The sequence below is a fragment of the Podarcis raffonei genome, chromosome 17 (assembly GCF_027172205.1).
Source record: "Podarcis raffonei isolate rPodRaf1 chromosome 17, rPodRaf1.pri, whole genome shotgun sequence".
NCBI classification, from domain to species: domain Eukaryota; kingdom Metazoa; phylum Chordata; class Lepidosauria; order Squamata; family Lacertidae; genus Podarcis; species Podarcis raffonei.
This window is the reverse complement of record NC_070618.1, coordinates 9,935,573-9,961,870: the sequence shown is the minus strand read 5'-3', so window position 1 is coordinate 9,961,870 and position 26,298 is coordinate 9,935,573. Positions and strand designations below refer to the sequence as shown.

Genomic DNA, 26,298 nt, shown 5'->3' with positions numbered 1-26,298 from the left:
GGTCACACAGCACATTTCTTTTTATAGTGCCTATGTGAATTGGGAAAATTAAGACAAGCCAAAATTTTAATCTGTATGCCTTCAATTAATGTGTCAGAAGAAATCCTGGTGCCACAAACAAAAAGAAGGATCATTTGTACCAAACTATGGAATTTCTGCACTACCACAGATATGATCCCTTAGACAACCTGTGACAAACAAAGACGGATATGCATAACTGTATAATTAATGACTGCTTTACCCAAAGCGTTTCAGGTTGTCTCTAAAAGGATACCATAAAACAAACTTCTTGAATGATGGCTTTGTTCTTTTCTTCTTCATTAGATAATAATCTCTGTCAGGAAATAAAGATGTTATAGAAATGTAAAATTGTTAACAAGGCATTATGCTTTTTATGAATGGATTCCAAATATTGTTGCATTTATCCATACACAATCTGTGTCGAAAAGCGATCTGTTCATGTGTTGCTAGTTGCCGTATCTTCTATCCATTGATCACAGAGAGACATGGCATTATCTTTCCAATAAATTAATATCAGTCTTTTTTATGACAGCATATATTCTTATGATTTATATAATGAAAGAGACATTTCACAGACCACACGTGAATATCAGGGACAGCCTGCCTTGCCATCTTCAACATCCATTGTGAAGCACTGGTGACAAGAAGCATGGCAGCACCAGGGACCCATCACTTAAAGTTCAAATTATGTTACCTTTATGAAGTCACTTGCAAGAATAGTTCCAAAATTTTGGGGGGAGAGAATCTTAGCCCAGTATAACAGTCTCCCTCAACATAACACTCTCCAAATTTTGTCAGATCACGACTCCCATCAGACACCAGCTGCATGGCCAATGGGAGTTGTAGTCCAACAATATACCAAGGGCATGAGGAATGTCATTTTGCATGGAAACACCTTTCAGATTTCTGCAATTCCACATGCTTGTGGTTTTGCTTGTGACCTAAAACCTTGTGCAAGCTTAGTGCCTAGTGCAAATTCCCGGGAATCTTAATTTTCACTTGTTGCAGATTGTTACGGTTAACGACCAACTGATGAACACATGCAAGTAACCTCTATAAGCACACTGTTTCAGAAGGCAAAGCTTAAGCACCCAGTGCTATTCGTAATCATTTCTCCTTCACAGAGAAAAAAGGGCATACACACATACACTCATGAGCACACATGGGCTGGAGGCTTCACACATTTACACCCATTTCTCTCCCTCTGGTGCAGCACCATTATGAGAAGGTCTTTGAGGTCCTTCTAGAGTCTCTACAACCTTCTTATAATGACACCAGAGTCTGTTTTACAAGTTAAGAAGAGGGCTTTCCTTCACACCTCCCCAATTTTGAGCCACCAGAAGTTTGCTACCTACCCATTATGGAGAAATATGGCTACAAATGCCAGCCTGATATGGTGTGCCGTCCCACATTCAACTTCTGACTCAGCCATGACATTGAGTGGGTGCCCTTGGACAAGTCACTGCTGCTCAGATTGATCTACCTTACAGGTCATTTATGAAACCAAAATATCACTCAGAGCCCCTTAGAGGAAGAAAGGCTTGCATGTTTTAAGAAATGTAACTAATATTATGTTTTCAACAAAGCTACTTTGGGACAGAAGTATCCCAGGCCGAAGGAACACCAGTCTCATGGTAATAGCTAACTTGTAAGTTGCTCTGACACATTCACTAGTGACAACTTTAGTTCTGGGGAGGGTGCAGGCTAAGATTTTATGGCTTATTTATTATTTAAGTGCTTACGTAGCATTGATGACACTATACCCCAGAACTATCCAAATGCACACCTCTAAGTATTTCATTGTTCAACGCTCTGGAAGCATCTGGTGCAAGTTAAAGGGCTTGCAATTCATATATATCAAAAAAGCAATAAGCAAAAGCCTGAAACAAAGGTTTAACACTGAAAGCTATTCTAGGTTGTTCTGAAACAAAAGCCAATTGGAAAAAAGGGACACCATTATCCTCCTGCTATTGTTCCAGATGAGTTTGCAAAACCATTCAAATCTCGAATGGCAAGATCCCAATGATTCTCTACAGTAGCAATGAACTAGAAAGGAAGGTGGTCTACAAACACACTGTAAAGCAGGAATGCCGGCATTTGGCAAAGCAATAGTTTACTTCTCAGATGCAGCAAGAAAGTATATGAACTACTAAATCGCAGCAAAGGTCAGCCACTTAGGGCGAATGATGCACTGCCCCCAAACTTCAGTCTGCCCTCAGCTAGCCCCCAGTCTGGCTTATTAGTTATGAACAGTCCAGGTGGCGGCAAGGCCTGTCATCTTCCTCTTCCTTAGTCTCAGTGTGGCCCTTGTGTAACTTAACAAGGAGAAGGATGAGGAAGAAACTAGACTTAATTGGCTCTGCCCGTCACTGGCTTTGGCACCACCTACTGTTAGCCTCCTACTTTACTAATTGTACAAATCATCACCACAAACATCGCCTCCGTACATGCCCTTAAAAGGTAAAGGTTGCGGTGCCCATCTTGCTTTACAGGCCGAGGGAGCCGGCGTTTGTCCACAGATAATTTTTCCGGGTCATGTGACCAGCATGACTAAGCTGCTTCTGGCGCAACGGAACACCAAAACCAGAGCAGCACTCAGAAATGCTTCCCGCCAAAGCAGTACCTATTTATCTGCTTGCACTTTTTTGCATGCTTTCAAACTGCTAGGTGGGCAGGAGCAGGGAGCAAGCAATGGGAGCTCACCCCGTCACGGGGATTCAAACCGCCAACCTTCTGATCGGCAAGCCCAAGAGGTTCAGTGGTTTAGACCACAGCACCACCCACGTCCCGTACATGCCAGTAGAATTAAAACAACAACACATACAGAGAGAGGGAGGTGCTTCCTTCCAACTAGGACATACAGTGATATCTTGGTTCTCAAACGCCTTGGAACTCAAACAACTTGGAACCGAAACACAGCAAACCCGGAAGTGTTCCAGTTTGTGAACTTTTTTCGGAAGCCAAATGTGCTCCAATTTGAGTGTTACGCTTCCAATTTGAGTGCCACACTTCTGTTTTGAGTGTTACGCTGAGGTCTGTCTGTTTTTGGTATTTATTTTGCATTTTTGTTTTTGTGGCTCCTTTCGTTTTGTTTTTGTGACTGTGTAGAACCCACTTCAGCTACTGACTGATTGATTGATTGTGTGACTGAAGTACATTGTTTATTGCTCTAATTTTATGGATCAATGGTCTCGTTAGATAGTAAAACTCACGTTAAATTGCTGTTTTAGGTGTTGTGTTTAAAAGTCTGGAACGGATTAATCCATTTTGCATTACTTTCTATGAGAAAGCGTGCCTTGGTTTTGAAACACTTTGGTTTTGGAACAGACTTCTGGAATGGATTAAGTTTGAGAACCAAGGTACCATTGTACATGGCTTCTGAATGGATTCACTATAAGCTACAGGTATTTTCACGTTTGCTGCCTTACTGTTAACCATGTCAACAATGTAAAGACATGCGTTGAGTCCCAAGAAACTGAGGATATTTACCTTTAAAGCATAATCTTTGCCACTTCCAACATCCTGAGCTTCATATACAAAAGCAAAGCCACCTAAGGAGAGAGAGAAAAAGAGAGATGGTGGTGAAACTTAAATGTTTCTAGTAAATTAAGGGCAATTTAACACAAGCACCGAGTGATCGCCCAGGAGAGGAAGTAGGATACACTGTGCCAGAAGGGGCTTGAACACGTTAAAGATGACACCTTTAATTCAAGACAAGCAACACAAACGCACCAGCATTAAAGCTTGTATTGTTCATACCTAGTAACTGAATTAAAGAGGAACCAGCAGGAGAGTACAGATTCAGCAGGAGAGTACAGACTCCAACAGATTTGTGTTGTTGTTTTTTGCATTTACATCCCACCTTTTTCCTTAAAAGAGCTCAAGGTAGTGCACGTGGTCGTCCCCCCCCCCCATTTAATCCCCAAAGCAACCCTAGGCTGAGAGGCAGTTAGCTTCATAGCCAACTGGGGATTTGAACTCTGGTCTCCCAAGGTGCTAGTCCAACACTCTAACCCCAGCACCACACTGGATGTCTGAAAGGAAAAACAGCCTAAACACTGCATTGCTTATATTAACACTGCAGGAAACCTCTTGAATCAGAAGATTATAAAGAGCTGAAGAAATGTCATATATTTCAAAAAATAAGAATAGAAGCTGTAGAGATGTATGTACGTACGTGCGTGTGTGTGTGTCTCACGAGAGTGTGTGTGTATCTCAGAGTTTATAGACCAGGAAAGTCGACAAATCACAATTAATATGAATTCATTTAGGCTCATAATATAACTGTACCAGGGAGATATTGTGGTTTATTAAGGTGGATGTTTAAGTATGCAATCCAAATTCGCTCACAGATTACAGTAGATATATAATATTGTATATTGTCCTAACTTGAATCTCGAACGGCTTAGTTGCCAAATGTTTCAGCTCCTGAACAATCGAAACCCGGAAGTGAGTGTTCTGGTCTTTGAACGCTTTTTTGGAAGCCGAATGTCGGATGGGGCTTCCGTGGCTTCCGATTGGCTGCAAGAGCTTCCTGCAGCCAATCAGAAGCCGAGCTTTGGTTTCCAAACGTTTTGAAAGTCAAACTGACTTCCAGAACGGATTCTGTTCGACTTCCAAGGTATGACTGTACTTGTATTGCTCTGCTCTTCTTTTACACTATATGTTATAGTCTTGGAACATTTCTAACAACAACAACAACAACACATAAGTTACTGCTGAGCCATGATTCTTTGCCCCTGCTTTGAAGCATGAATAATCAGCCAGTGGCTTAGCTGGCAGCATCAGCAAGTGTGCAAGACCTCCTGCCTGCATCTCCCTCTTGCATTGCAGGCAATACCGGTGGCAAAGCGTGGGGGAGGTACAAGGTGGTTGCCCCAGGCACAATGTTCTTAGGGGCGCAAAATTTCAACACCCATTGCTGCCTCAATAAAGCTGTGCGCTTCCATCACTGGGCTCCACTGAAAATGGCTTCTCCCTGCGAACCAGGAAGTGACCTCTCCAGACAACGGAACGGCTCTTCATTTCTTATTTATATGGCTGTGATCTCCTGGGTGACGCAGACAGTTAGGCAGTTGAATGTGCATGTGTAGTCCGTCCATTTCCCTCCCACCCCACTCCGCATGGCCCCGGGCACTGGCAACCCACGCTATGCCACTGGCCAATACTAAAGGGTCCCTGGGAATGCATATACACTGCAGCACACACCAGAGTGTCGAGCTTCTCTTCGAGCTAGAGCTCGATTTGTGGCATGCTAACAAAAACCTTAAGTGGGACTATTTTAAAACTGAATGCTGACAACCTGCCCTTTAAAAGCACATCACTCACAGACCAGGGAGGCTATGATTTGAGAAAGGATTCAAGAACACGATTAACTGGGCCCAGGTATTGTAATTTGCTATCATAAGCACATGATTTGTACTCTCAGGCTGCTGAGTGGGTGATTGCAAAACACGAGCTCTGAACAGAAATACGTTCCCTGTTAACAGGAAACACTCCCTGGCTGAGTCATAGGTACAACTAAGTCACAGTCAAAAGTTTCTTTGCAAAATTGCATCTTATTCCTGGATCACAGTGCTGCTTCATTTGCAATTCCAGCAGTCTCTTTCTGGAATCCTGATGTGTTTTAGACTGGTTTATTGTGCACCAACACAAAACACAAATAAAGAAAGTTTCAAACTCTCACAGATGGCACAGTCTTCAACTAGATTTTGTTAATTGTTTTTAGGCAATTACTGAAGACCTTGCTGCAGTCAACTTAAACTGTGGTGGCCTTTTTTTTTTTTTAGCTTACTGTGGTCTTAACATTTGCTTAACATATTGTTTTAGTGCCTGATTCTTTTATCTTCTATAACTTGAGAATTTTTAGAAATTTATTTTGCTTTTCTCTAGTTTCTGACTCAGGATACCTCAATGTACCTTATGTTTGTTTATTTATTTATTTTGTAGAAATGTGTGCTTCACGGTGATACCAGACCTGCTTAGGACAAAACCCAAATATTATGTAGAATATATGTCCTCCCATGATCTACGGTATGTTCTCTGTTTGTTAAAGCTTGCTCGCAGTTTGGCTGGCGTTTCAAGAGATCATGGGCAAAAACCCTGCAAAAACCTGCCACATCACAACAATAAATAACTTAAGGCCGGAAGAAGGAAGAAAGATGTGTTATCTTGATACTTCCACTGCCTTAAGAAATACAACTGTCATATATATATATATATATATATATATATATATATATATATATATATATTTCCCATACATGGAATAGAAGAATGACTATGTTGAATTACTTGTCAAAGCCTTGAATTATTAGTGAAAACGTGCAGGGGGTTATTACTGACTGAAATCTTACAAGTTCCACCTAACTTCAACTCCCCGCCAACACCATTTTAGCTAAAACAGGCCCCGCTTCAACCTTCTAGAAACAATAGTTCAGAGACTGGCACAAAAGTTAAACAGGCTTTCCCTGTCCACCACGCAAAGCCAGTTTGAAATCCATATTGTGATCTCAGTTTCATAATTTCTGACCTGGCAATATATCACGAATCATGATTTGTGTTTGTGGGCTAAGCAGGGTGGGTTTGATTTAAATCAAATCGATTTAAATCAAATCAATTAAAATCACGATTTAAATCACTAGTCAGTATGACTTGATTTAAATCATTTTTTTACAGAAAGACTCATTCTTGCTGGTATAATGTTAGCATTTACAATCAGATGATGGTTTCATTTTTGAAATAATAATTTTTCAGAGTAGTTTTTACAGTTATATGAAAAATTGCTGATTTGATTACACTATTAGAAATACATAGATAATTATGAAATTATTGAGAGGTTTTAATAAGTTAACGGTTTCTTTTTGGACAATTTTTCTGCTGTATTATATTGGAAGGAGAAAAATAACCATTTCCTTAACAACAATTTAAACAATTTATTTAACTAAAACAAAAACATTATAGCATATGTATCAATGTTTGTTAACGGATGTGGTTACTTTTTTTTGAAAAAAACTTCAGCACACATGAAAAACTTAAAACAAATCCTTTGGACTATATGTAACTTAAATAGAAAACTATCTGTAGAAAGATTTTTCCTCCAAAAGCATTTTATTTTACTAATCCAATTGAAATAAAAAAATTTCGATTTTAATTTTAAAAATTCTGATTTAAATTTTAAAAATCTGATTTTTTTTGGATTTGATTTTTTTTTAATCATGGGTTTTTTTCCACCCTGGCGCTAAGCAAAAATCACAATGTGGGAAAAACTGTGAAGCAAGCCAATGCCTCTACATAGTTACATCCTTATTTCAAATATTGTGATATATCGATATATTGCGATGTTTAGCTGGTGATATAATGCAATGTTGAAAGCCAGGTATTGCTCAGCCCTACCCCACAATCCTGTGAGTTGAGCGCTATCACCGCCTTTGTACATTTGAAGGAGGGCTGGCCATAAGGCTGCTTTTGGACTAAAATGAGATATCTAGGAGGAACTAGGTTTCTTTTTCTTTTTTAAATTTATTTAATCATTTTTTCAATACAAACAACAACCACAAAAAACACATACAACAAAAACCACAATCACACAATTTAACAATTCAGATTTGAGTACTGATATACCTATAACTCCACCTTTTTAACAATATTTCCCCTACTCCCCCCTCCTACTTCCCACCACTGTCCGCCTTATCGCTTAAATATTCCTTCCAGATTTCTTCATATTTATCCATTCTTAATTTGCGTCGACATGCAATTCGTTCGTATGTAGCTAGTCTGTCCATATTGTCAATTCATGTGCTCAATGGAATATTTTTGCAGCTCTTCCAATTCATCAAAACAAGTTTTTTTGCTTCTAATATGGCACGGTACATCCATATATTTTTTTTTACCCCTTGTAATCTTCCACGTTTCCAGTATATAATTTAGAATTCAATTCAATTCCCCTAAATAACAATTTCTTTTTATTACTCTTGCTATATATAGCCTCACCTCGCATCAAAATGATCTTATCATCGGGCTGTTAATCATCATATGTACTAAGTTCACATTTTTACTCCCCCATCTCCTGCAGTTGTCTGAATTTGTTATTTTCTTCTGGTAGAGTTTTGCTGGAGTCCAGTGGACTCTGAATATTATTTTCTGCTGAATAAGAGGAGGAACTAGGTTTCAACCAGACAGAACATCCTCTGGAGAAGACCTCACAAAACAAAGGTCCTATGGCTACAAATGTGAGCATCTTACATCCACCGTCCGAAATCAACAACTTCAATCCTAAAAAAAGCATAACAACTTTGGTTGGCCCTCACGCTTGTTCACTTCATCAAATCTGGCCCTCTTTGAAAAAAGTTTGGGCACCCGTGTCCTTAGGCTGTGCCCACAATACACCTTCAAAGCACAATTTCGCCCTCAAAGAATTCTGGGCACTGGAGTTAAAGGGTTGCTGGGAATTCTAATTCTGTGAGATGTAAACTACAGTTCCCAGAATTATTTGAGGGAAAGAATGTGCTTTAAAGGGCATGGTGCTTATGCAGCCTTAGTAATTTTCATAATGCTTCTGGGCTTCCAGAAGCAAACATCACCAACCAATACAGTACTTCAGCCTTCTGGCCTTGATAAAACCACGCCATTTGACGTAAACCAGCTAAACCACAGCCTTACAAAAGACAGTGCCAAAAGACAGTGCAAAAGACAGTGCCAAAACTTGCATTTAAAAGAGTGCACAAACCTGGCACAAATAGCCTCAAAAAATGTAGCTCTGTGACATTCTCACACCAACGCAAAACCGAGGAAGAACCCATATCACTCTCTCTAACAAAGGAACACTGGGAATTGTACTGAACAGCCAGGGTTTTAAAGCCGTCAAATAAATAAATCAGGACAGAAAGTCTATAGCAATTGTCAGGTGCTGGTGTGGTTGCTCAAGAGCAAACAGGCAAGACTCTGTGGTTTTTTTTTAAAGATATTTATTAAAATTTTCAATTTTTATACAAACAAAAAACAAACAAAAAAAATTAAAAACACATATAGTTCACAATACTTAATTTTCAATAACATATTTCTCTGACCTCCTCATACCTCCCCTTCTTGTAGTCCAATTCAAGTTATTTGTTCAGCAAATCCTTATCTCAAAGCATTACAGCTTATAAAAACACCTTATTTTCTATCCAACATCTTAGGTTATTATAACCTTAAATTTTTACTTATAGAGAACCATTTTTTCATATTCCTTTATACCATTACAGCTAGAAACCACTTAATTTCAATCCAGCATCATTCAACATTCCTTAATTTTACAATATTTCTGTAAATAGTCCTTAAATTTTTTCCAATCTTCTTCTGCCGACTCTTCTCCCTGGTCACAGATTCAGCCAGTCATTTCTGCCAATCCCATACAGTCAATCAGCTTCATCTGCCATTCTTCCAGAGTGGGTAAATCTTGCGTCTTCCAATACTTTGCAATGAGTATTGTTGCTGCTGTTGTGGCATACATAAAAAACGTTCTATCCTTCTTTGACACCAATTGGCCGACCATGCCCAAGAGAAAGGCCTCTGGTTTCTTCAAGAAGGTATATTTAAATACCTTTTTCAATTCATTATATATCATTTCCCAGCAGGCAAGACTCTGACCTGTGTTTTCCAGGCTTTATTCTTAGTGCAAACTATTTACAGTGAAGAGCGTCGTAAGTTCATGTCTGGCTCAATCGCTAGCAGAATCTGGGAGTGGTCGGTCTTTGTACCTCCCCCAGCATAACAGTCGCGTGACCCCCAGCCTTCTCCGCCCCTCCCTGTGCCGAAACCTACTGCACAGACTGGGCGCTGGCAAAGGGGTACTTCCCTCCTCTTCGGTTTGCTCAGGCTCAGTGTTGAGGCTCTCCCTAGCATCCCCTGGTCCCTGCACCTCCTCTCCACTGGAGAAATCTTTCGCAAGATTTTCAAAGGTTCCCTATAACACAACTGCCCTTCCACCTCTCACCTTTGAGCTGATGGCACTTCCCTGACAGCAATGTTGTTCCTTAATCAGGCTAATATAACAACTCTAGATTTAAAGCTAAAGAATCCAAACTACCTTTGGATTTAGTTTATGAGGTGTTCTAGTGACATGGTTTTCAGGTTTAATACACACATAATTTTGGCTCAAGGAGTAAGGCAGCTTGCAGTCCGAGACAGGACTAGAATGATTCCTAAAAATATGACCTTTTCCTTGTATTACTGACCAGGATGCAGAAGAGGTGTGGAGAGAGTCTCTACCAAAAATTGGGCATCGTCAATTAATGTATCAACAAAAATAGACACTCCGTGTGCGTGTGTGTATCCATCAACTCACAGGTTTTTTCACATCACAAGTATGTTTCTCAGGTGAATCTGCCTATAGAAGCTGTTATGCAGGAGAACTGCCTTCAGAGAGTTATAATTGATAACCATGGTATTAAACTAAGGGTTTGTTCTCAGCTAATCATGGTTTGTTTGGAGTGAAACAAACCATGCTCTCTAGTTTGGATGTAACACCTAATTTGTTGCCCCCATTGGTGAACAGGACGGAGTTAAAAAGCAGGAATGATCCTGGCATTCACAGGAACTGGAACTGAGAATAAACCTAGGACCTTTACATAGCTATTAATGCAATGGACAAGGGCAAGAACCTAACAAAACTGAGTACATTTGTATGCATTTATGGTTTAGCATCCAGGCACCAAGCCAAAAACACAGAAAACTAGATTGTGGCAAGGTTACAGAAGCAAGGAAAATGTAGTCACAATAATCAATTCAACACCATTTCCATAAAGTAACAGAATGTAAGCTCTCTCTCAGAAGAGTTATAAAAATGAATGAGATGAAACTGTTACCCATCTTAAGACTTGAAAACAGATGTGAGAAAGAAGCTCTCTAGTTTAAAAGTGTCCCCTTGTGTCTAGCTAAAATCCAGAGACTTGTAAGATCTGGGCATAAATTATTTCTCAGGGAGCAAAACCTCTCTACGCATCTAAATCTAAACACCCACTGCTGGCATTTCCCCCCTTGTATCTGAGAAATTATAATTTCACTCCTTGAGACACCTTAAAATAAAATGCCAAAATCCTGAGAATGAACACAGGATTATTTACTACCCTGGAACTTCCAAGGCTGCTGATCATTAAGTGGGAATGTTAACCACATGCAAGTGTTCCTCCCGTTCTCATACAAAGCCCTTAAACAATTCGTGCCAAAAGATACTGAAAGTTGTCTTGTGTTCAGAAGCACTACTGTTCCATTCCATACAAAAGCTCTAAAGCTTTAAGCCGGCCAATTTGACAAGACTGCAGTGAGCTTTATAATTGACTCCTCTGCTTAAGACTGTCTTGCCACTTGGTATTTTTATACGCCCTCCATAAAAACCACCCTTGCGAATGGCTGAGCAGTTTAATAGTTTTTGTTTATCTTCCATTTCACTACCTGCCCTGCAAAAAGGAAAGCAGGCAGCTAAGAATTAGTTAGATCAGAGGCTACTTAAACCTATTATTGTGTATCTTCCCAGGAATTTGGGGAAGTGGGTGGGTGGGAGAATTTATTAATTTTTTTCAAAACAATACAAATTATTCTCAGGGGAAAAAACTACTTGAACAGGGCTCAGAACAGCTCGGAGGTTACTTCATACATATCCTTAAATCTACTCACAGAACAGCATTGTTTTAACGGCTTCTTCTCTGCATTTTATGTCATCACCGCAAGACAAATTTTCTGGTCTCCTAATGTTCACATAAACGATTGCAATGGTTTGTGAGGACAGTGTTAGAAATCATAATGTAGAAACTACATTATTCCTCACTGTTATTCAAAGGCACTTCAGATTCCAACATTTTTTTAGTATGCCAAGAAGCTTAAAACCGAAGAATGTGGAGATATAAAGAGGCTTAGGTAAAACAGTTTAAACTAATACTTCTTATTCAAGCAAGCGTTCAAGTTCGGTCTAATGCAACAAGCCAACACCAAGAACACTGCAATGTGGGGTCTATGCTATTTAAATTATTGTGCCAGCAACTTCCTCCCCAATGAATAATTCCAATTCCTTTCCCAAGTATCTATTGGGCTGGGATGCAGTTACAGAAAGATTCATATTGCTATTGTAAAGATTCTCTATTGTAGAGAAAGCATCACAGCTCAAAGATTCTAGGGTCCGTAAAAGAAGTCATAATACAGTGGTATCTCAGGTTACATATGCTTCAGGTTACAGACGCTTCAGGTTACAGACTCCGCTAACCCTGAAATAGTACCTTGGGTTAAGAACTTTGCTTCAGGATGAGAACAGAAATCCTGCGACGATGGCGCAGCGGCAGCAGGAGGCCCCATTAGCTAAAGTGGTGCTTCAGGTTAAGAACAGACCTCTGGAACGAATTAAGTTCTTAACCCGAGGTACCACTGTAGTGTACAAATTTCAAAAAGTCCCAGACATACACAAATCCAAGACAGCTGCTTTTAAAAAAAGACACTTTACCCCCATTCTGCAGAGACTGAGGGCTTTTGTCAAGTTTAAGTGCTCCTAGATGGTTAGCGCAATCTGAATTCTCTACTTCATATAATGCTAGAATTTGGGACCTCCCATTAAAAAAAAAAAAGAATGTTGTGAATATTTGTTGATCCTAACCCTATTTTACACAACTCGTAACTAGCTTGTGGAAATTATAGCCAGAGTATTTGCTAACTACCATTAGCATAGAATTAAATTTTCAATTAAAAATATGTTTTAAAAATTATACAAACTCACAGAGACAAGCCTGTGACAGACATATTCACCATGACTGCTAATTGGGGGCTATAGGATGAGAAATGTGTAGCTCTGGACATGAGAGGCAGTTGAATCATCAACAGTGGATAGCAACTGCCCCATTTGTGAGCTTCCCAAAAGCATCTGGCTGCAAATCGCTGCAAACTTGATGCTTCAATGGACTTTGACAGGCAGAAAAGGAGGATTCTCCAGCACTTGCTAACAAACCAAAGATTCCAGAGGGCATATTAAGGTCTAGATTTCTATGGCACACTGGCTTGCTATTGCATTCCACTCTGCTGTGTCTTCCATTGTAGTTCCTTGACATCTTATACATCACCAGAAGGATGAAATGCACTATCATTTAGGCATACTTCACTAATTGCTGTGTTCCTGGCACACCTTACTGTCCTAGTCACATCCTTTGAAGCCTGGCCCACGAGGGCATTTGCATATCAAGAATCAATTCCCTCCTCCTGGACAGAGCCTTAAAAAATTCTCTGCCAGTCAACTTTCTGCCTTTTCTCTTTTAAGATTGAGAAAATATCCACTTGCAATGTAAACACCAGGTACTTTGTAAAGCTTCAGGATTTCTGAGATAATGAGAAACAAGAGTTCTTAGAACTTCGAAAAATTACTAGATTCTGACAGCAGCAGTCAGATCTAAGTTTATAAAAGCATAACCAAATTAAACTCATCTGTGTGTATGGGGAGTGTTACACCACTTTAATAATAATATTTTTTCTCCAAAGAATCTTGGGAATCTGTGATGGAAATGCTTGAAGGAAGACTCAAAGCAGAGATAAGTTTAAAGTTACAGCCTAAGTGTAGGGAAAACTTTTGGTCCTATGGACTTCAGATGAAGGGTAGAAGAAGAATAATAATAAGAAGAAGAAGAAGAAGAAGAAGAAGAAGAAGAAGAAGAAGAAGAAGAAGTGCCAAACTCCCATCAGCCCCAGACAACATGGCCAATGGTCAGGGATGGTGGGAGTTGAGATTTGTATTTCAGGAACATCTGAAAAGCTAAAGGTCTCCAACCTCTGTTATAGCCTTTGCTTCCTGCTCAGTTCAATGCCCTTTTCTACCAATTTCCTCCTCTAAATTTTTGTCCATATCTTTCCAAGACTTTGTTGTTGTTGTTTAGTCGTTTAGTCGTGTCCGACTCTTCGTGACCCCATGGACCAGAGCACTCCAGGCACTCCTGTCTTCCACTGCCTCCCGCAGTTTGGTCAAACTCATGCTGGTAGCTTCGAGAACACTGTCCAACCATCTCGTCCTCTGTCGTCCCCTTCTCCTTGTGCCCTCCATCTTTCCCAACATCAGGGTCTTTTCCAGGGAGTCTTTTCTTCTCATGAGGTGGCCAAAGTATTGGAGCCTCAGCTTCACGATCTGTCCTTCCAGTGAGCACTCAGGGCTGATTTCCTTAAGAATGGATAGGTTTGATCTTCTTGCAGTCCATGGGACTCTCAAGAGTCTCCTCCAGCACCATAATTCAAAAGCATCAATTCTTCGGCTATCAGCCTTCTTTATTGTCCAGCTCTCACTTCCATACATCACTACTGGGAAAACCATAGCTTTAACTATACGGAACTTTCTTGGCAAGGTGATGTCTCTGCTTCCCCCCCCCCCCCAAGACTTAGTGGAAGGCAATTACAGCTACATGAAAGCATCAACATTTCATAGGCCTTCCCTAAAAGATCTGGAGATGGAAAGCGGCAATAACTTCTCAGAACTCATCAGTAAGATAGCAAGCCAAACAGCTTGACACAAATTGCGAGTCAGAGATATAGCAGACCACAGATACTTCTTAGGAACCCCAACACACTGGTCTCAATGAACCCACATAGCTTGAGGGAATGTTTTAAAACACCACCCTGTCCACAATGCAGCTGTATCTAAAGACAAATGAACACAAGCACCCTTCTCGCTTCTGATTCCTCTCCTTTCTGTGACAGTCTTAATCGTGGTTAAAGAGTTACATCTGCATCAACCTTACCAATGGTTAACTAACATTAACCAGCATTCCATGGTAACCACGGTTTGTCTAAGAGAATATGGCCATGGTCATCATGGAGAAAGGGAAGGGGAATCTGAAAGCATAAGAGGGGCCTGGGAAGTAAAGAGACAAAACATGTGGCCAGCTCAAAGGATGGAGACCAGAAGCATTACATCTGTATTGTGCCTATATGAACTTTCCAAAATGAAACCCAATGATAACTACCACAGTAACTCACCATAAAGTTAGCAGGGGTGAGACTTTTTTATATTCTCCATTGCTGATTTTTAAAATGTCACCCTTTTATAAAATGTGCTGTCCGGGGACTGCCATCGGAACAGGGGAGGGGGACAGGGGAATACAGAGAGCCTCCGATGCTTCTGAGGAGCAGCTCCTCGTCCAGCGGTGGGGAAATCCACACTTTCAGTGGAGCAGAAGGGGAAGGAGGTAGCCAAGCGAGGGGAGGGCTCGAAGGTGCTATTGAGAGCCCAAGCACCTCATCTAGCCCGGCCAACCAGGAAACAGACATGCCGTTTCCGTTCGCTCAGCTTGAACAGAGGGGTGAAACGAAAGGAGGGGAGGCGGAGATTTGGGGTGTCTAAGTTCTTATTTTGGGGGAGAAACCGGAAGGGGCCACTCCCGGAACCTGCAAGTTACTGAGACGGACATGAACTTTGAGGTTCTGCACTGTAAATAGTTTGAACCAATAAAACCTGTAAAAGACAGGTCAGAGTCCTGCCTCACGAGCAACTCACGAGCAACCACCACCAGCACCTGACATGTGCAAGCCCCTATTTCCAAGGAATATTTTAACATATGCTCTCCCCAGGGAAATTTGCCTGGCACCTTCATTATACACCTTTAGGCACCAGGCAAAAAGGTTCCTTTTTAACCAGGCCTTTGGTTGATCTGATTTACATCCTATGCCCTTTTAAAATGTATTGGGGGGACTATTGGGTTGTTGTTTAGTTTTTATTAAGTATTTTGTGGTTTTATGTCTTGATTTTATTCTGTGAACCACCCTGAGTATACAGCGGTATATAAATTCAATTAACAACAACAACAATAACAACAAATCAAACCAGAGACAATTCAGTTGGCGTGCTAGCTCTTGCATGAATTATAGAAGTTTTGTGGAGGTTTTTTTTAAAAAAAACTCCATTTTTTTGCATTCTACTTTTTAAGATTTCCTAAGCCATTTTCCAAATGGCAAGCATGATTATTCCTCTGGCTGCGATACTGGGATGGGGAGCAGCAGCTCAAACAGCTCTAACAGAAGAAATAATGTCTTTCAGTCTTCTTATCTTGTCACGTCACATCTGGAAGAGTGACACTGACAAGCTGACATTCACACCCAACCTTTATGCTCATGACTCACCATTATTTCAATAACTTTAGCATGGCTCTACACCTGACACACAACAAAATCATAGAACCCTGGGCGTTTTCACTTTATACCACGGGTAGAGGAACCTAAATGCGGGAAGCGGGTGGCGCTGTGGGTAAAACCTCAGCGCCTAGGACTTGCCGATCGTATGGTCGGCAGTTCGAATCCCCGCGGCGGGGTGAGCTCCCGTCGTTCGGTTCCCAGCTCCTGCCCACCTAGCAGTTCGAAAGCACCCTTAAGTGCAAGTAGATAAATAGGTACCGCTTTATAGCGGGAAGGTAAACGGCGTTTCCGTGTGCTACGCTGGTGCCGGCTCGCCAGAGCAGCTTCGTCACGCTGGCCACGTGACCCGGAAGTGTCTTCGGACAGCGCTGGCCCCCAGCCTCTTGAGCGAGATGGGCGCGCAACCCCAGAGTCGGTCACGACTGGCCCATACGGGCAGGGGTACCTTAGAGGAACCTAAATACACATGTGAAGCTTCCTACATTCAATAAATTATTATATCAGAGATAGAGCTATCCTAAGCCTCTCTCCCTCGTGTGCTATCTTATTGGATGCAAGCAGTTTCTATGTGGGAGATCATTCAAACAGCATGTCAGAAAACTAAGACAGACCAAAACACTGCAAGAAATGTTGTGCTGCACCAGCCATATTCTGTATTTAATTCTTTATTAAAGAAAATCAGTGAGCTCTCAGCTAACCCCGTTCCTCCTCACAGTAACACCCTTCTTTTTCACTTATAGAAAGGGGGCCAACTGCCCACTTTTACAATGAATTAGCTGTACTGTAGGATGAGAGTACCATTTCACTCCATTGTCTATTTTTCACTCATCTACCTGCCACCCAACCTGTTGCACTTGCTCAGACATATCTGCATAATTGCCTACAATCCCTAAAGTGATGCTATTGTTAAATGCAGACTTAACCTTCTATACAAAATACAAAGAGAACTCTGCAAAATGGCATGATTCCCAACACATTTCAAAAAAATGCTTTATCACAGGGAAAGTGTCTACACTGCTTAATGCAAGGTATCCTGAAATAAGATTTTTGCATTTGCTTTGGGGTGCCGCAATGCAACCGTTTGTTCCAAGCGTTTTTTTTATTAAGAAATGTAGGCATTTCCTTCCATTATAAAAAGAGTTTTCTAAACGCCCTGGGAATCACACTAACTTGCACAGCTATCTTGTGTGACTGTTGCCTTTTGTGAAACCGAGTCTCTGTCTTTGTGTCTTTACAATCTGAAAAAAGTTATGAATGAAACAGTAAATGAACATTTTATCACAATTCGGGTGAAAATCGAAGCAAGTGAACAGGTATAGATGCTTTGGGGGAGGCTTGCAAATCTCCAGGGTGCCATCTGCCCATTCTTGTTCCAAGGTGTATATACACAGTTCTGGTGGAGCAATCAGCCAGGCATATGGAACTTCAATAATAACCTGCATGAATTGAAAGGGCATCACAAGCTACACCCAACACACACCTGTAGCTTTGCACTGTAAGATAATATCAGTAGTGGAGGGAAAGACAGTTCACCATTACGAATCTTCCCATCAATGAATCCCTCATACACTTACAGATAACCCCTGAGTTCCCTGGAAGCCACTAAATCATGAAACTGACATTTCCCAATTTATGTTTGTTTCTGTAGTAGAGCCTGGTTTCTCAGAACAGGACTGAAGCTTCTAAGAGAACTGCTATGCAACTTTTCCAGGAAGAGCAAACCAAAGGGAAAAGGGACCCAAAAGCTGGACAAATACCTACAAAATAAGTCTAAATATTCTAAAGGTGCATGTCTTAACATATGATTATCATGTGAACTAGCGTGACTGCAGTATAAAGGCACGCTTTCCTTTCTGTGAATCAGAAAGGCATATACAGTTATGTCTTTAGAAGGACATCTCAGTTTTTAGTGTCCTAATTAAAAATCAAAGACAAGAGAGCAAGAACTTCAATGTCAGATTAGAAATCCGACACCACTCTTATTTATTCACTTCTGCTTTAGTCCAGTCTAATTCGGATCGGGAAACATACCTATTATCAACAAAAGCAAAACTGACTTTCAAAACTGCAAACTGCCAAACTTATGAAACATAAATCACCCTGAGGAGAGTGAGAGATAGTCACATGAACGAAGTGTCTTCTACAGACACTGCATATGTGTATTCAAAACCACTTCTGGAAGAATATCCCTGACTGGATTGGAATGCTCACTGGATCCTTGTTGAACAGGTTTGATCTATTTTGACACAAATGAGAATGAGAACCTGTATCTAGTCACATGAAGCTAGAGAGATCTCACGTTGCCTTTGCCTACAACTTGACCAGAAGCAATGCTTCTGCTGTGCAAAGGGCAAAATATATGGTTTGCGCTAGAATGCTTGCAAAGTGGCACCAGCCGTCTTCAACATCATTAATAGTTAACTGACACTTCTCCTGCTTAAGAGTCCGAGACACTTGGCTCAGTTCACTTTTACAGGGCTATCTTCACAAATCTATGCCCAAACGCACAAGCAGGCAACCTGACCAGCAGCGCAGATTACACCGTAGAGTTTATCCAGATATTTAAAGCTTGCTCCAACCACGTATTATCCTTTGCCGCTTTGTTCTGTTCAAGCTGGCAGAAAGGTAACAGTACAGGTTCTCTTCCAGGTATAATGGAGGTGAGGATCACCTTTGTCATTTTTATTTTTTTTAAAGCAGCAGGAGAAGACAGGAGGAAAGAGGCAGATGTGTCACTACTGGAAAGAAAGACCAGAGAGTTTCTGAAAAACTTAATAAAAAAAAGAAGCATTTGTGAACCAGTGAAAGATGCCAACCTTGCTTGCGTACTTTTTAGTGGAGGGCATTGCCATATTTAAGTAGCGAGAGCCAAGCCTTTAAAATGCAAATTTTTTAACTTCAAAACTGGCAGAACATGGCACAGCAGGGAGAAGAGTTGTATCATGAGTCACTTATGATGTCACAGTCATCCAGAAGGAAATTGCAATGCAAACATGCCCCACAGCATTCGCTATCAAAACCAACACGCTTGTGGGAAGAAACAAAACATCCAGTTTCCCCCAACATGAATAAAAACACTTCAGGAAACTATGACATCTCTGCAACCTAACCACTACCTTCAGGGAAGAAGTCTGCAGCTAACCATCCTGTATATACATTTACACAGGGACAAACACAAAACTGAGTTAATTATTCAAGAGACCTCCAATTCAGAGAGAGCTAGGTTCACAGTTGCTACTACCAACGCTGAAACAGAAACAGCAATGCTACGGGGTGACACAGATACTGTATAACATGGGTCGACAAACTAAGGCCTGCGGGCCAGATCAGGCCCAATTGCCTTCTGGATCCAGCCCGCAGATGGTCCGGGAATCGCCATGTGGATCGCCAGTGGGCAGGCATTCTTTCCCTCTCCTTCCCTCGCAGGTGGCAGCGGCAGCACCTCCTCCCTCCCGGCTTTTCCCCGCCCTGCCTAGAGGAGGAAGGGGGCTGGACTTTGTTGGTGCCAGCAGTAGCAGCACTTGAGCGGCTGCCATTTAAAGCAGCCCCTCTCCGAAGTCCTTTCGCGCACTACTCATCATCCCACCACCCCCTGCTGCTCACAAAGACATAGGTAAGCAGTCACCGGGGCTCGTGGTGCTCTTAAGTCAGTCCCCCCCCCCAAAATATAGTCTGGCCCCCCACAAGGTCTGAGGGACAGTGGGCCGGCTCCCGGCTGAAAACATTTGCTGACCCCTGCTGTATAATGTTCTCTATGTCACCACAAACATAAGAGGAAGGGTTTACAGGCGGCTTTTGCCCCTCTATAGGTGTAAGGAACACACATGCATCTGACGTACGTGTCAAAGTTATTCATATGCTTTACATGTTATACGCATTTGGGTTTGGAAGTCCCAGCAAGCAGAAGCTTCCAGATGTGTAGACATGACACTTATCCTGTGTGCATATTGCATGCAAGCTTCTGAATGTTGTTATCTTCCAAACCCAAACACATCACTTGTACATGGAGACTTGTTAATAAAGGTAGCTCCAAATTGCACCAGTGATGTTAGCTAAGCTAAACCAACCCCAATATCTAGGGCCGTCTCTTCACTTTACCCACAACCATTCAGCAGGGGTGGGGGATCTACCGCATAACTATCCTAGTTGGTATGATTCAGTCTGTCTTGAACAGCAACATGAAGCACACAAATAGCCAAGTTTCCCCCAGTGTTTAGCTCCATGCAGCAAAAGCTTCGCCAGATACAGTTCTTGTCAAACAGCTCCTGGAGACAGAGGAGTCCTGGCCAGAAAAAAGAAGTTGGCAAACCTTTATGGAGCTCTGTAAAACAGTAACAGCTCCTTAATAATGGAAATGGGAAGGCAAATTCCAGAAGAGAATTAAGCTGTTATAATTAAGTTGTAAGGGAATTAAGTTGTAATACGTTGACACCAAACAACTGATAGAAAATTGCCACCTTCCTTATTGGGCCCTGATCCTAGCCGGATGAGACTCTGCCCACCATTTTATGTCCCTGCTGGGAAGAGTTTCGGCCACTGAACATTGGAGCTTTTGTGAGTGGCGATTACCAGCCCTACCTTCCTGCACCTGCAAGACCCTCCTTCCCTTTTACTTTCCATTCCTGCCAAACTTTAGATTCGCAGCTTGCTGGGCGGGCCTGTTTCGTTCTCCATTAGTGTACAGTGCCTGATTTTATTATTATAATTATTGAGCAGAAAAAAACAGGAAGAGAAAGGTAACAAAGCAGGTGTGGGAGTTGACTTACTTCTTAAACTATTGATTTTATTGTTTGTTTTTCACCGATTTCCTGCCTTAGGTTGGGTATTTCTAAGGCGTTCACTGCAATTAATAAAATGAGGAGTGGGGGGGGTGAGAGAGAAGAAGAAGAGGCTGTTGAAGGGGGAAAGGGGTGGAGGGAAAGGGGGTGCCGAGAAAGCACCTGGGGGTCACCGCCTCACTCTGCCCCCCGCCCCCGAGATCGCCCCCCTGCGCCCCCGAAGGGCTCCCCCCGCCCCGCCTCGCCCGCCCACCTTCGGCGATGACCTTCTTGATCCGCAGCTTCATCTCGCCCATCTCCACCACCTGCCCCACGAAGTCGTTCTGGTCCCGGCTGGCGGCCCCCAGGGAGCCGGGCCCCGCCAGGAACTCCAGCGCCGACTGCAGCAGCGACATGGCCAACTCCGCCCGGCGCAGCAGCAGCCGGGGACTGGCGCTCCCAGGACCAAGCAGATCGCCAGGCCGGTTCCTTCGGCCGCTCCCGCTCCTGCCGTTTCACGAGCGCCAATCCTGACCCTCCGCGGCCACCGTACTCCCCGCCGCCCCCGCCTCCCTCCTCTCCCTCAGCCCATTGCCGAAACCCGTTTCCGCCAACGACGCTCGTCGGAGGAGGAGGAGGGGCGAACGCGCTCGCCCCGCCTACATTCGCCTCCTAGCTCCGCCCCGCAGCTCCAGGGGAGATTTCCCCTCCTAAGCGCGTGGGCAGGGATTATAGAGAGAGAAAGTCGAAGAGCGGCCGGCGCGCTACCAGATTCCGGGCACTAAGTTGAAAGCAGCGCCAACCGGGGCCGCGTCGCCGTTTGCCAGGGCTCCTCGGGGGCCAAGCGAGCCTCACACAAGGCCGGCCCAAGACTTTTCTTTTTTAATAATTTTTATTAAACACTTTCAACATACCAAATTATCAATCCAAATAATCAATTGCATTATTCCCCCCCACCAAGGACTTTGCACATATTGTTCTCTGCATGTTATAAATTGAACATATCCTTGCCTTATCTGTCATGTGTTCAACTAATAGATTTGTGGGTGTTTATTCAACAACAACAACAATCTTTATTACGGTCCAGAGACCCAACAATCGTTACAAAGCAATACACAATTCATACAGCCTACCTCCAGGTTAAACAAGCATTTTGTTCAGAATATAGGGATCATTGGTTCTTGCAACCACCGATAAAAACTTTGCCACTGCTAATGTCTAGCATTTCTCCGGTCTTCTAGTAGGAACCTGACATAGTGAGCCTCAGGTTACTGAGGGCTCAGTTTTCGAGCAGCTGGCACTGGGGATCACTTTGCATCTGGAATCCAAGAGTATCATTCTTGTTTCAGCTTATATCCCACCATATACAGTGCAAACACAGATCGAGAGCACATGGCGTAAATTCAATAGTTTCCTTTATCCCCTACAAATTAAGTACCCCGGATCGCCATTTTACCTAATGGGGGATATGAATGCCAGAATAGGCTCAAATGATGTTTATTCAAAACCTGCCAAGGAGTCCACGGTCCAAGACTTTTCGGCACCAGAGGCGAACCGCAAAATGATGACCTGCCCTCCCCGCCAGGGAAGAAGAGGGGAGCGAAGATCTACAACAGGAAGGGGGAGCGGGGATAAAAGCTCTGCATTGGGATCTGCCAGCACAATGGAACCTGCTGCCTGAGGCGGTCGCCTCACCTTGCTTCCTGGATGGGACGGCCCTGTGCCCTATATATAATTTTGCATTGGAGATTGATAGTGGAAAAGAATAGGCGATATGCCACTGGTTTGACTTGGGATCTGCAGTTTGACCTGTTCACAGGACAATCCTTGCATGCACACTGACCGGAGAGGAACGCTGCAATCCCAATGATCATAGAATTGGAGAGTAGGATGGGACTCCGAGGGTCATTAATCACATGCAACGCAGGAATCTCTATTAAAGCATCCCTGACAGATGGCTATCTAACCTCTGTTTTGAACCTTCCAAGAAAAGAGAATATGCCACTTCTTGTGGAAGATTGTTCCACTGCTGAAGTGTCAGAAAGTTCTTCCTGATGTTTGAGACTCCTTTCTTGTACAGTGATACCTTGGGTTACAGATGCTTCAGGTTACATGCGCTTCAGGTTACAGACTCCGCTAACCCAGAAATACTAGCTCAGTTTAAGAACTTTGCTTCAGGATGAGAACAGAAATCATGCTCCGGCGGCGCGGCGGCAGCAGCAGCAGCGGGAAGCCCCATTAGCTAAAGTGGTGCTTCAGGTTAAGAACAGTTTCAGGTTAAGTACGGACCTCCGGAACGAATTAAGTACTTAACCCGAGGTACCACTGTAACTTGAAGCCATTGGTTCAGGTCCTAGCCTCTGGAGCAGAAGAAAACAAGTTTCTTCCATGTGACAGCTCTTTAGATATTTGAAGATGGCTATCATATCTCCTCTCAGTATCCTCTTTTCCAGGCTAAACATACCCAGCTCTTTAAACCATCCCTCATCAGGTTTCCAGACCCTTGATCATCTTGGTCACTCTCCACGGTACACATTCCAACTTGTCAATATCCTTCTCAAATTGTGACACCCAGAATTGGACACAGTAATCCAGGTGTGGTCTGGCTAAGGAGAAATAGAACAGGCTCCTTGATCTGAACACTATACAGTGGTACCTCGGGTTAAGTACTTAATTCGTTCCAGAGGTCCGTTCTTAACCTGAAGCACCACTTTAGCTAATGGGGCCTCCTGCTGCGCTGCCGGAGCCTGATTTCTGTTCTCATCCTGAAGCAAAGTTCTTAACCTGAGGTAATATTTCTGGGTTAGCGGAGTCTGTAACCTGAAGCGTATGTAACCTGAAGCGTATGTAACCGGAGGTACCACTGTACTTCTATTGATGCAGTCTAAAACAGCATTTACTTTTTTTGCTGCTGAATCACACTGTGGACTCATGCAAAGCTTGTGGTATACTATACAATGAAATTCAATTAGGGGGGATTCGAGAAAGTCAGTTAACAGTGAAAGTTAAATTAGGTTAGAAGTAATAAGTGTTTTTATTTGTTTGTTTTTTGTTTTTCTCTTTAGTATTGTAATGTGTTTTCTTTTTTGTGTTTTGTATGTTATTTCTGTTGTAAATTTGGAAAATTAATGAAAAAAATGGGGGGAAAGCTTGTGGTCTACTAAGACTCCGGGGCTAGATCACTTTCATATGTACTACTGGCAAGGCAGGTGTTATATTACGCCGGGGTTGCATTACAATAAAAGTCGTCCCCTCTGTACACGAAGGAGTTGTCATTCTTCATTTTCGAGTCTATGGTCCCTAGACCACGAAAAGCGCCTCTTCCGCCAGAACGCAAGCCGGCTTCTGGGGCCCTAGCCACGCCCATCGCCCCGCCTCCTTCCAGAGTTCGAATCAGCCTCCTATCTGTGCTGCCGGCTTGCTCTGGTATTTGCCGCGCCCACGCTTGGTGTATCCTGTAGCTCTTGCTGCAACCGATGACGAAGTCCTGCAATTCTGATGATGCAATCGCATATACTCAGAGCATGGGTAGGCAAACTAAGGCCTGGGGGCCGGATCCGGCCCAATCGCCTTCTAAATCCGGCCCGTGGACGGTCCAGGATTCAGCGTGTTTTTACATGAGTAGAATGTGTGCTTTTGTTTAAAATGCACCTCTGGGTTAATTGTGGGGCATAGGAATTCATTCATTTCCCCCCCAAAATATAGCCCGGCCCCCCACAAGGTCTGAGGGACAGTGGACTGACCCCCTGCTGAAAAAGTTTGCTGACTCCTGTACTCAGAGGTCTTCTGTAATATTCAAGGACCCCGTCATAAGCTTCCTTACCTGCAGCCCACTACTATGCTTGCTTTTCGCGGAAGGAAGTCCTATTGATTTCAGTAGGTTTACACCCCCAGTAAGCGTGCATAGATAGCAGCCCTAAGAATAGCTTCGCTGGTTCGGATGAATTGCCCCATCTGTTTCATCTTTCTGGTTCCAGCCGCCAGCTAGATACCCCTGCATGTTCACAAGCAGGACAAAAACGTCATGGCCACATCCCGTATCGGGTATGGGGTATTCTGAGGTACACTGTCACTGAACAAAGGGTATCCATTTGGGTATCATGCCAACAAGGGTTGCCAAACCTATTCTTCTCTATGAATTGCTCTAATTCTTCTAAAAAGCCAGCTAAGCTAGTGCCAGTGACTGTATCTTGTGATTCCAAATTAATATAAAATACCAATACAGTGGTACCTCGGGTTAAGTACTTAATTTGTTCCGGAGGTCTGTACTTAACCTGAAACTGTTCTTAACCTGAAGCACCACTTTAGCTAATGGGGCCTCCCACTGCTGCCGCGCCACCGGAGCATGATTTCTGTTCTCAACCTGAAGCAAAGTTCTTAACCTGAAGCACTATTTCTGGGTTAGCGGAATCTGTAACCTGAAGCGTATGTAACCTGAAGCGTATGTAACCACTGTAAACTCAAACAGTGCACTTCAGTGATATTTTGTGCTGCCATACCATGACTGCAGTCTTGATCAAACATTTTGAGTGCAATGTAGTTTCTTTCTTTCCAAAGAGTTACCACTTAACATCCTGCCACAGGCAATCTTTCAGCCACTGCAATATCTTACTGCAGCAGGCTAAGAGAGAGGAGAGGGATTGTAACCTAATTCCAGTACAGCGTATGATTTGCAAGCAAAAGTTCTCAAGCCCAGGCACCTGCTGTTAAAAGGATCACATAGGAGGCAATGTAAACAACACTGGATGAGACCCCAAAGAGCTGCTGTCAACCAGACTAAGCAATATGGGGTTTGATGGACAAATGATTCAACCTGTTGTAAGGTAGCTTCCTAGGCGAGTTCTTCCACTGCTCCTAGTGCAAGAAAACAGGTTACTGTATAAGACTTGCCCAAATTCCCCTTTGAACAGGGAATAATTTCTTTTGCAAAAGAAAGTCATTTTCGGCCTGATCAGAGACCAGAAACCATTTCACCCATAGTTATTAAAACAAAAACTTCACTCACCTTGAGAAAAGAAATGCATACAAGACTCTTAATACCAGGGTCATGGGTTTGAGCCCCCCATTGGGCAAAAGATTCCTGCATTGCAGGGGGCTGGACTAGATGATTCTCATGATCCCTCCCAACTCTACTGTTTTATGATTCTGTGTTCCACGGCAAACATCTCTTGGTGTCAGGTGTAAAACAAATAGGGAATCTGTGGCTCCTGAACCCAACCCAAAGAGAGGACTACTTCGTGTTAGTCCTGCTCTACAACTATCCCCGTTAGCTGAATCGGAAAAACGATTTGGCTTATCTTTTAAAAATTCCGGACAAAATACTTCTGCTCGTTACAGCTGCAGAAAAGAAGGGATGCATGGACTGTGTTTGCCCATTCTTCATAAGCCTGTT

General features: G+C 42.7%; 1 protein-coding gene across 2 annotated transcripts in view; it reads right to left on the bottom strand.

The window, feature by feature from the left end:
* GAK (cyclin G associated kinase) overlaps positions 1 to 21,477 on the bottom strand; it is a 75,720-nt gene extending 54,243 nt beyond the window's left edge. The window contains exons 1-3 of one of the 2 annotated variants that reach the window (XM_053371483.1): positions 21,181 to 21,477; positions 3,511 to 3,572; positions 275 to 334 (exon numbers count right to left, since the gene is read on the bottom strand). In XM_053371483.1, the coding sequence (XP_053227458.1) occupies positions 275 to 334; positions 3,511 to 3,572; positions 21,181 to 21,322 (264 nt within the window). In that variant the 5' untranslated portion in view covers positions 21,323 to 21,477. The remainder of the gene's footprint in view (positions 1 to 274; positions 335 to 3,510; positions 3,573 to 21,180) is intronic. The other variant, XM_053371482.1, reaches the window with a different exon arrangement.
* Between the last annotated feature and the right edge of the window lie 4,821 nt (positions 21,478 to 26,298).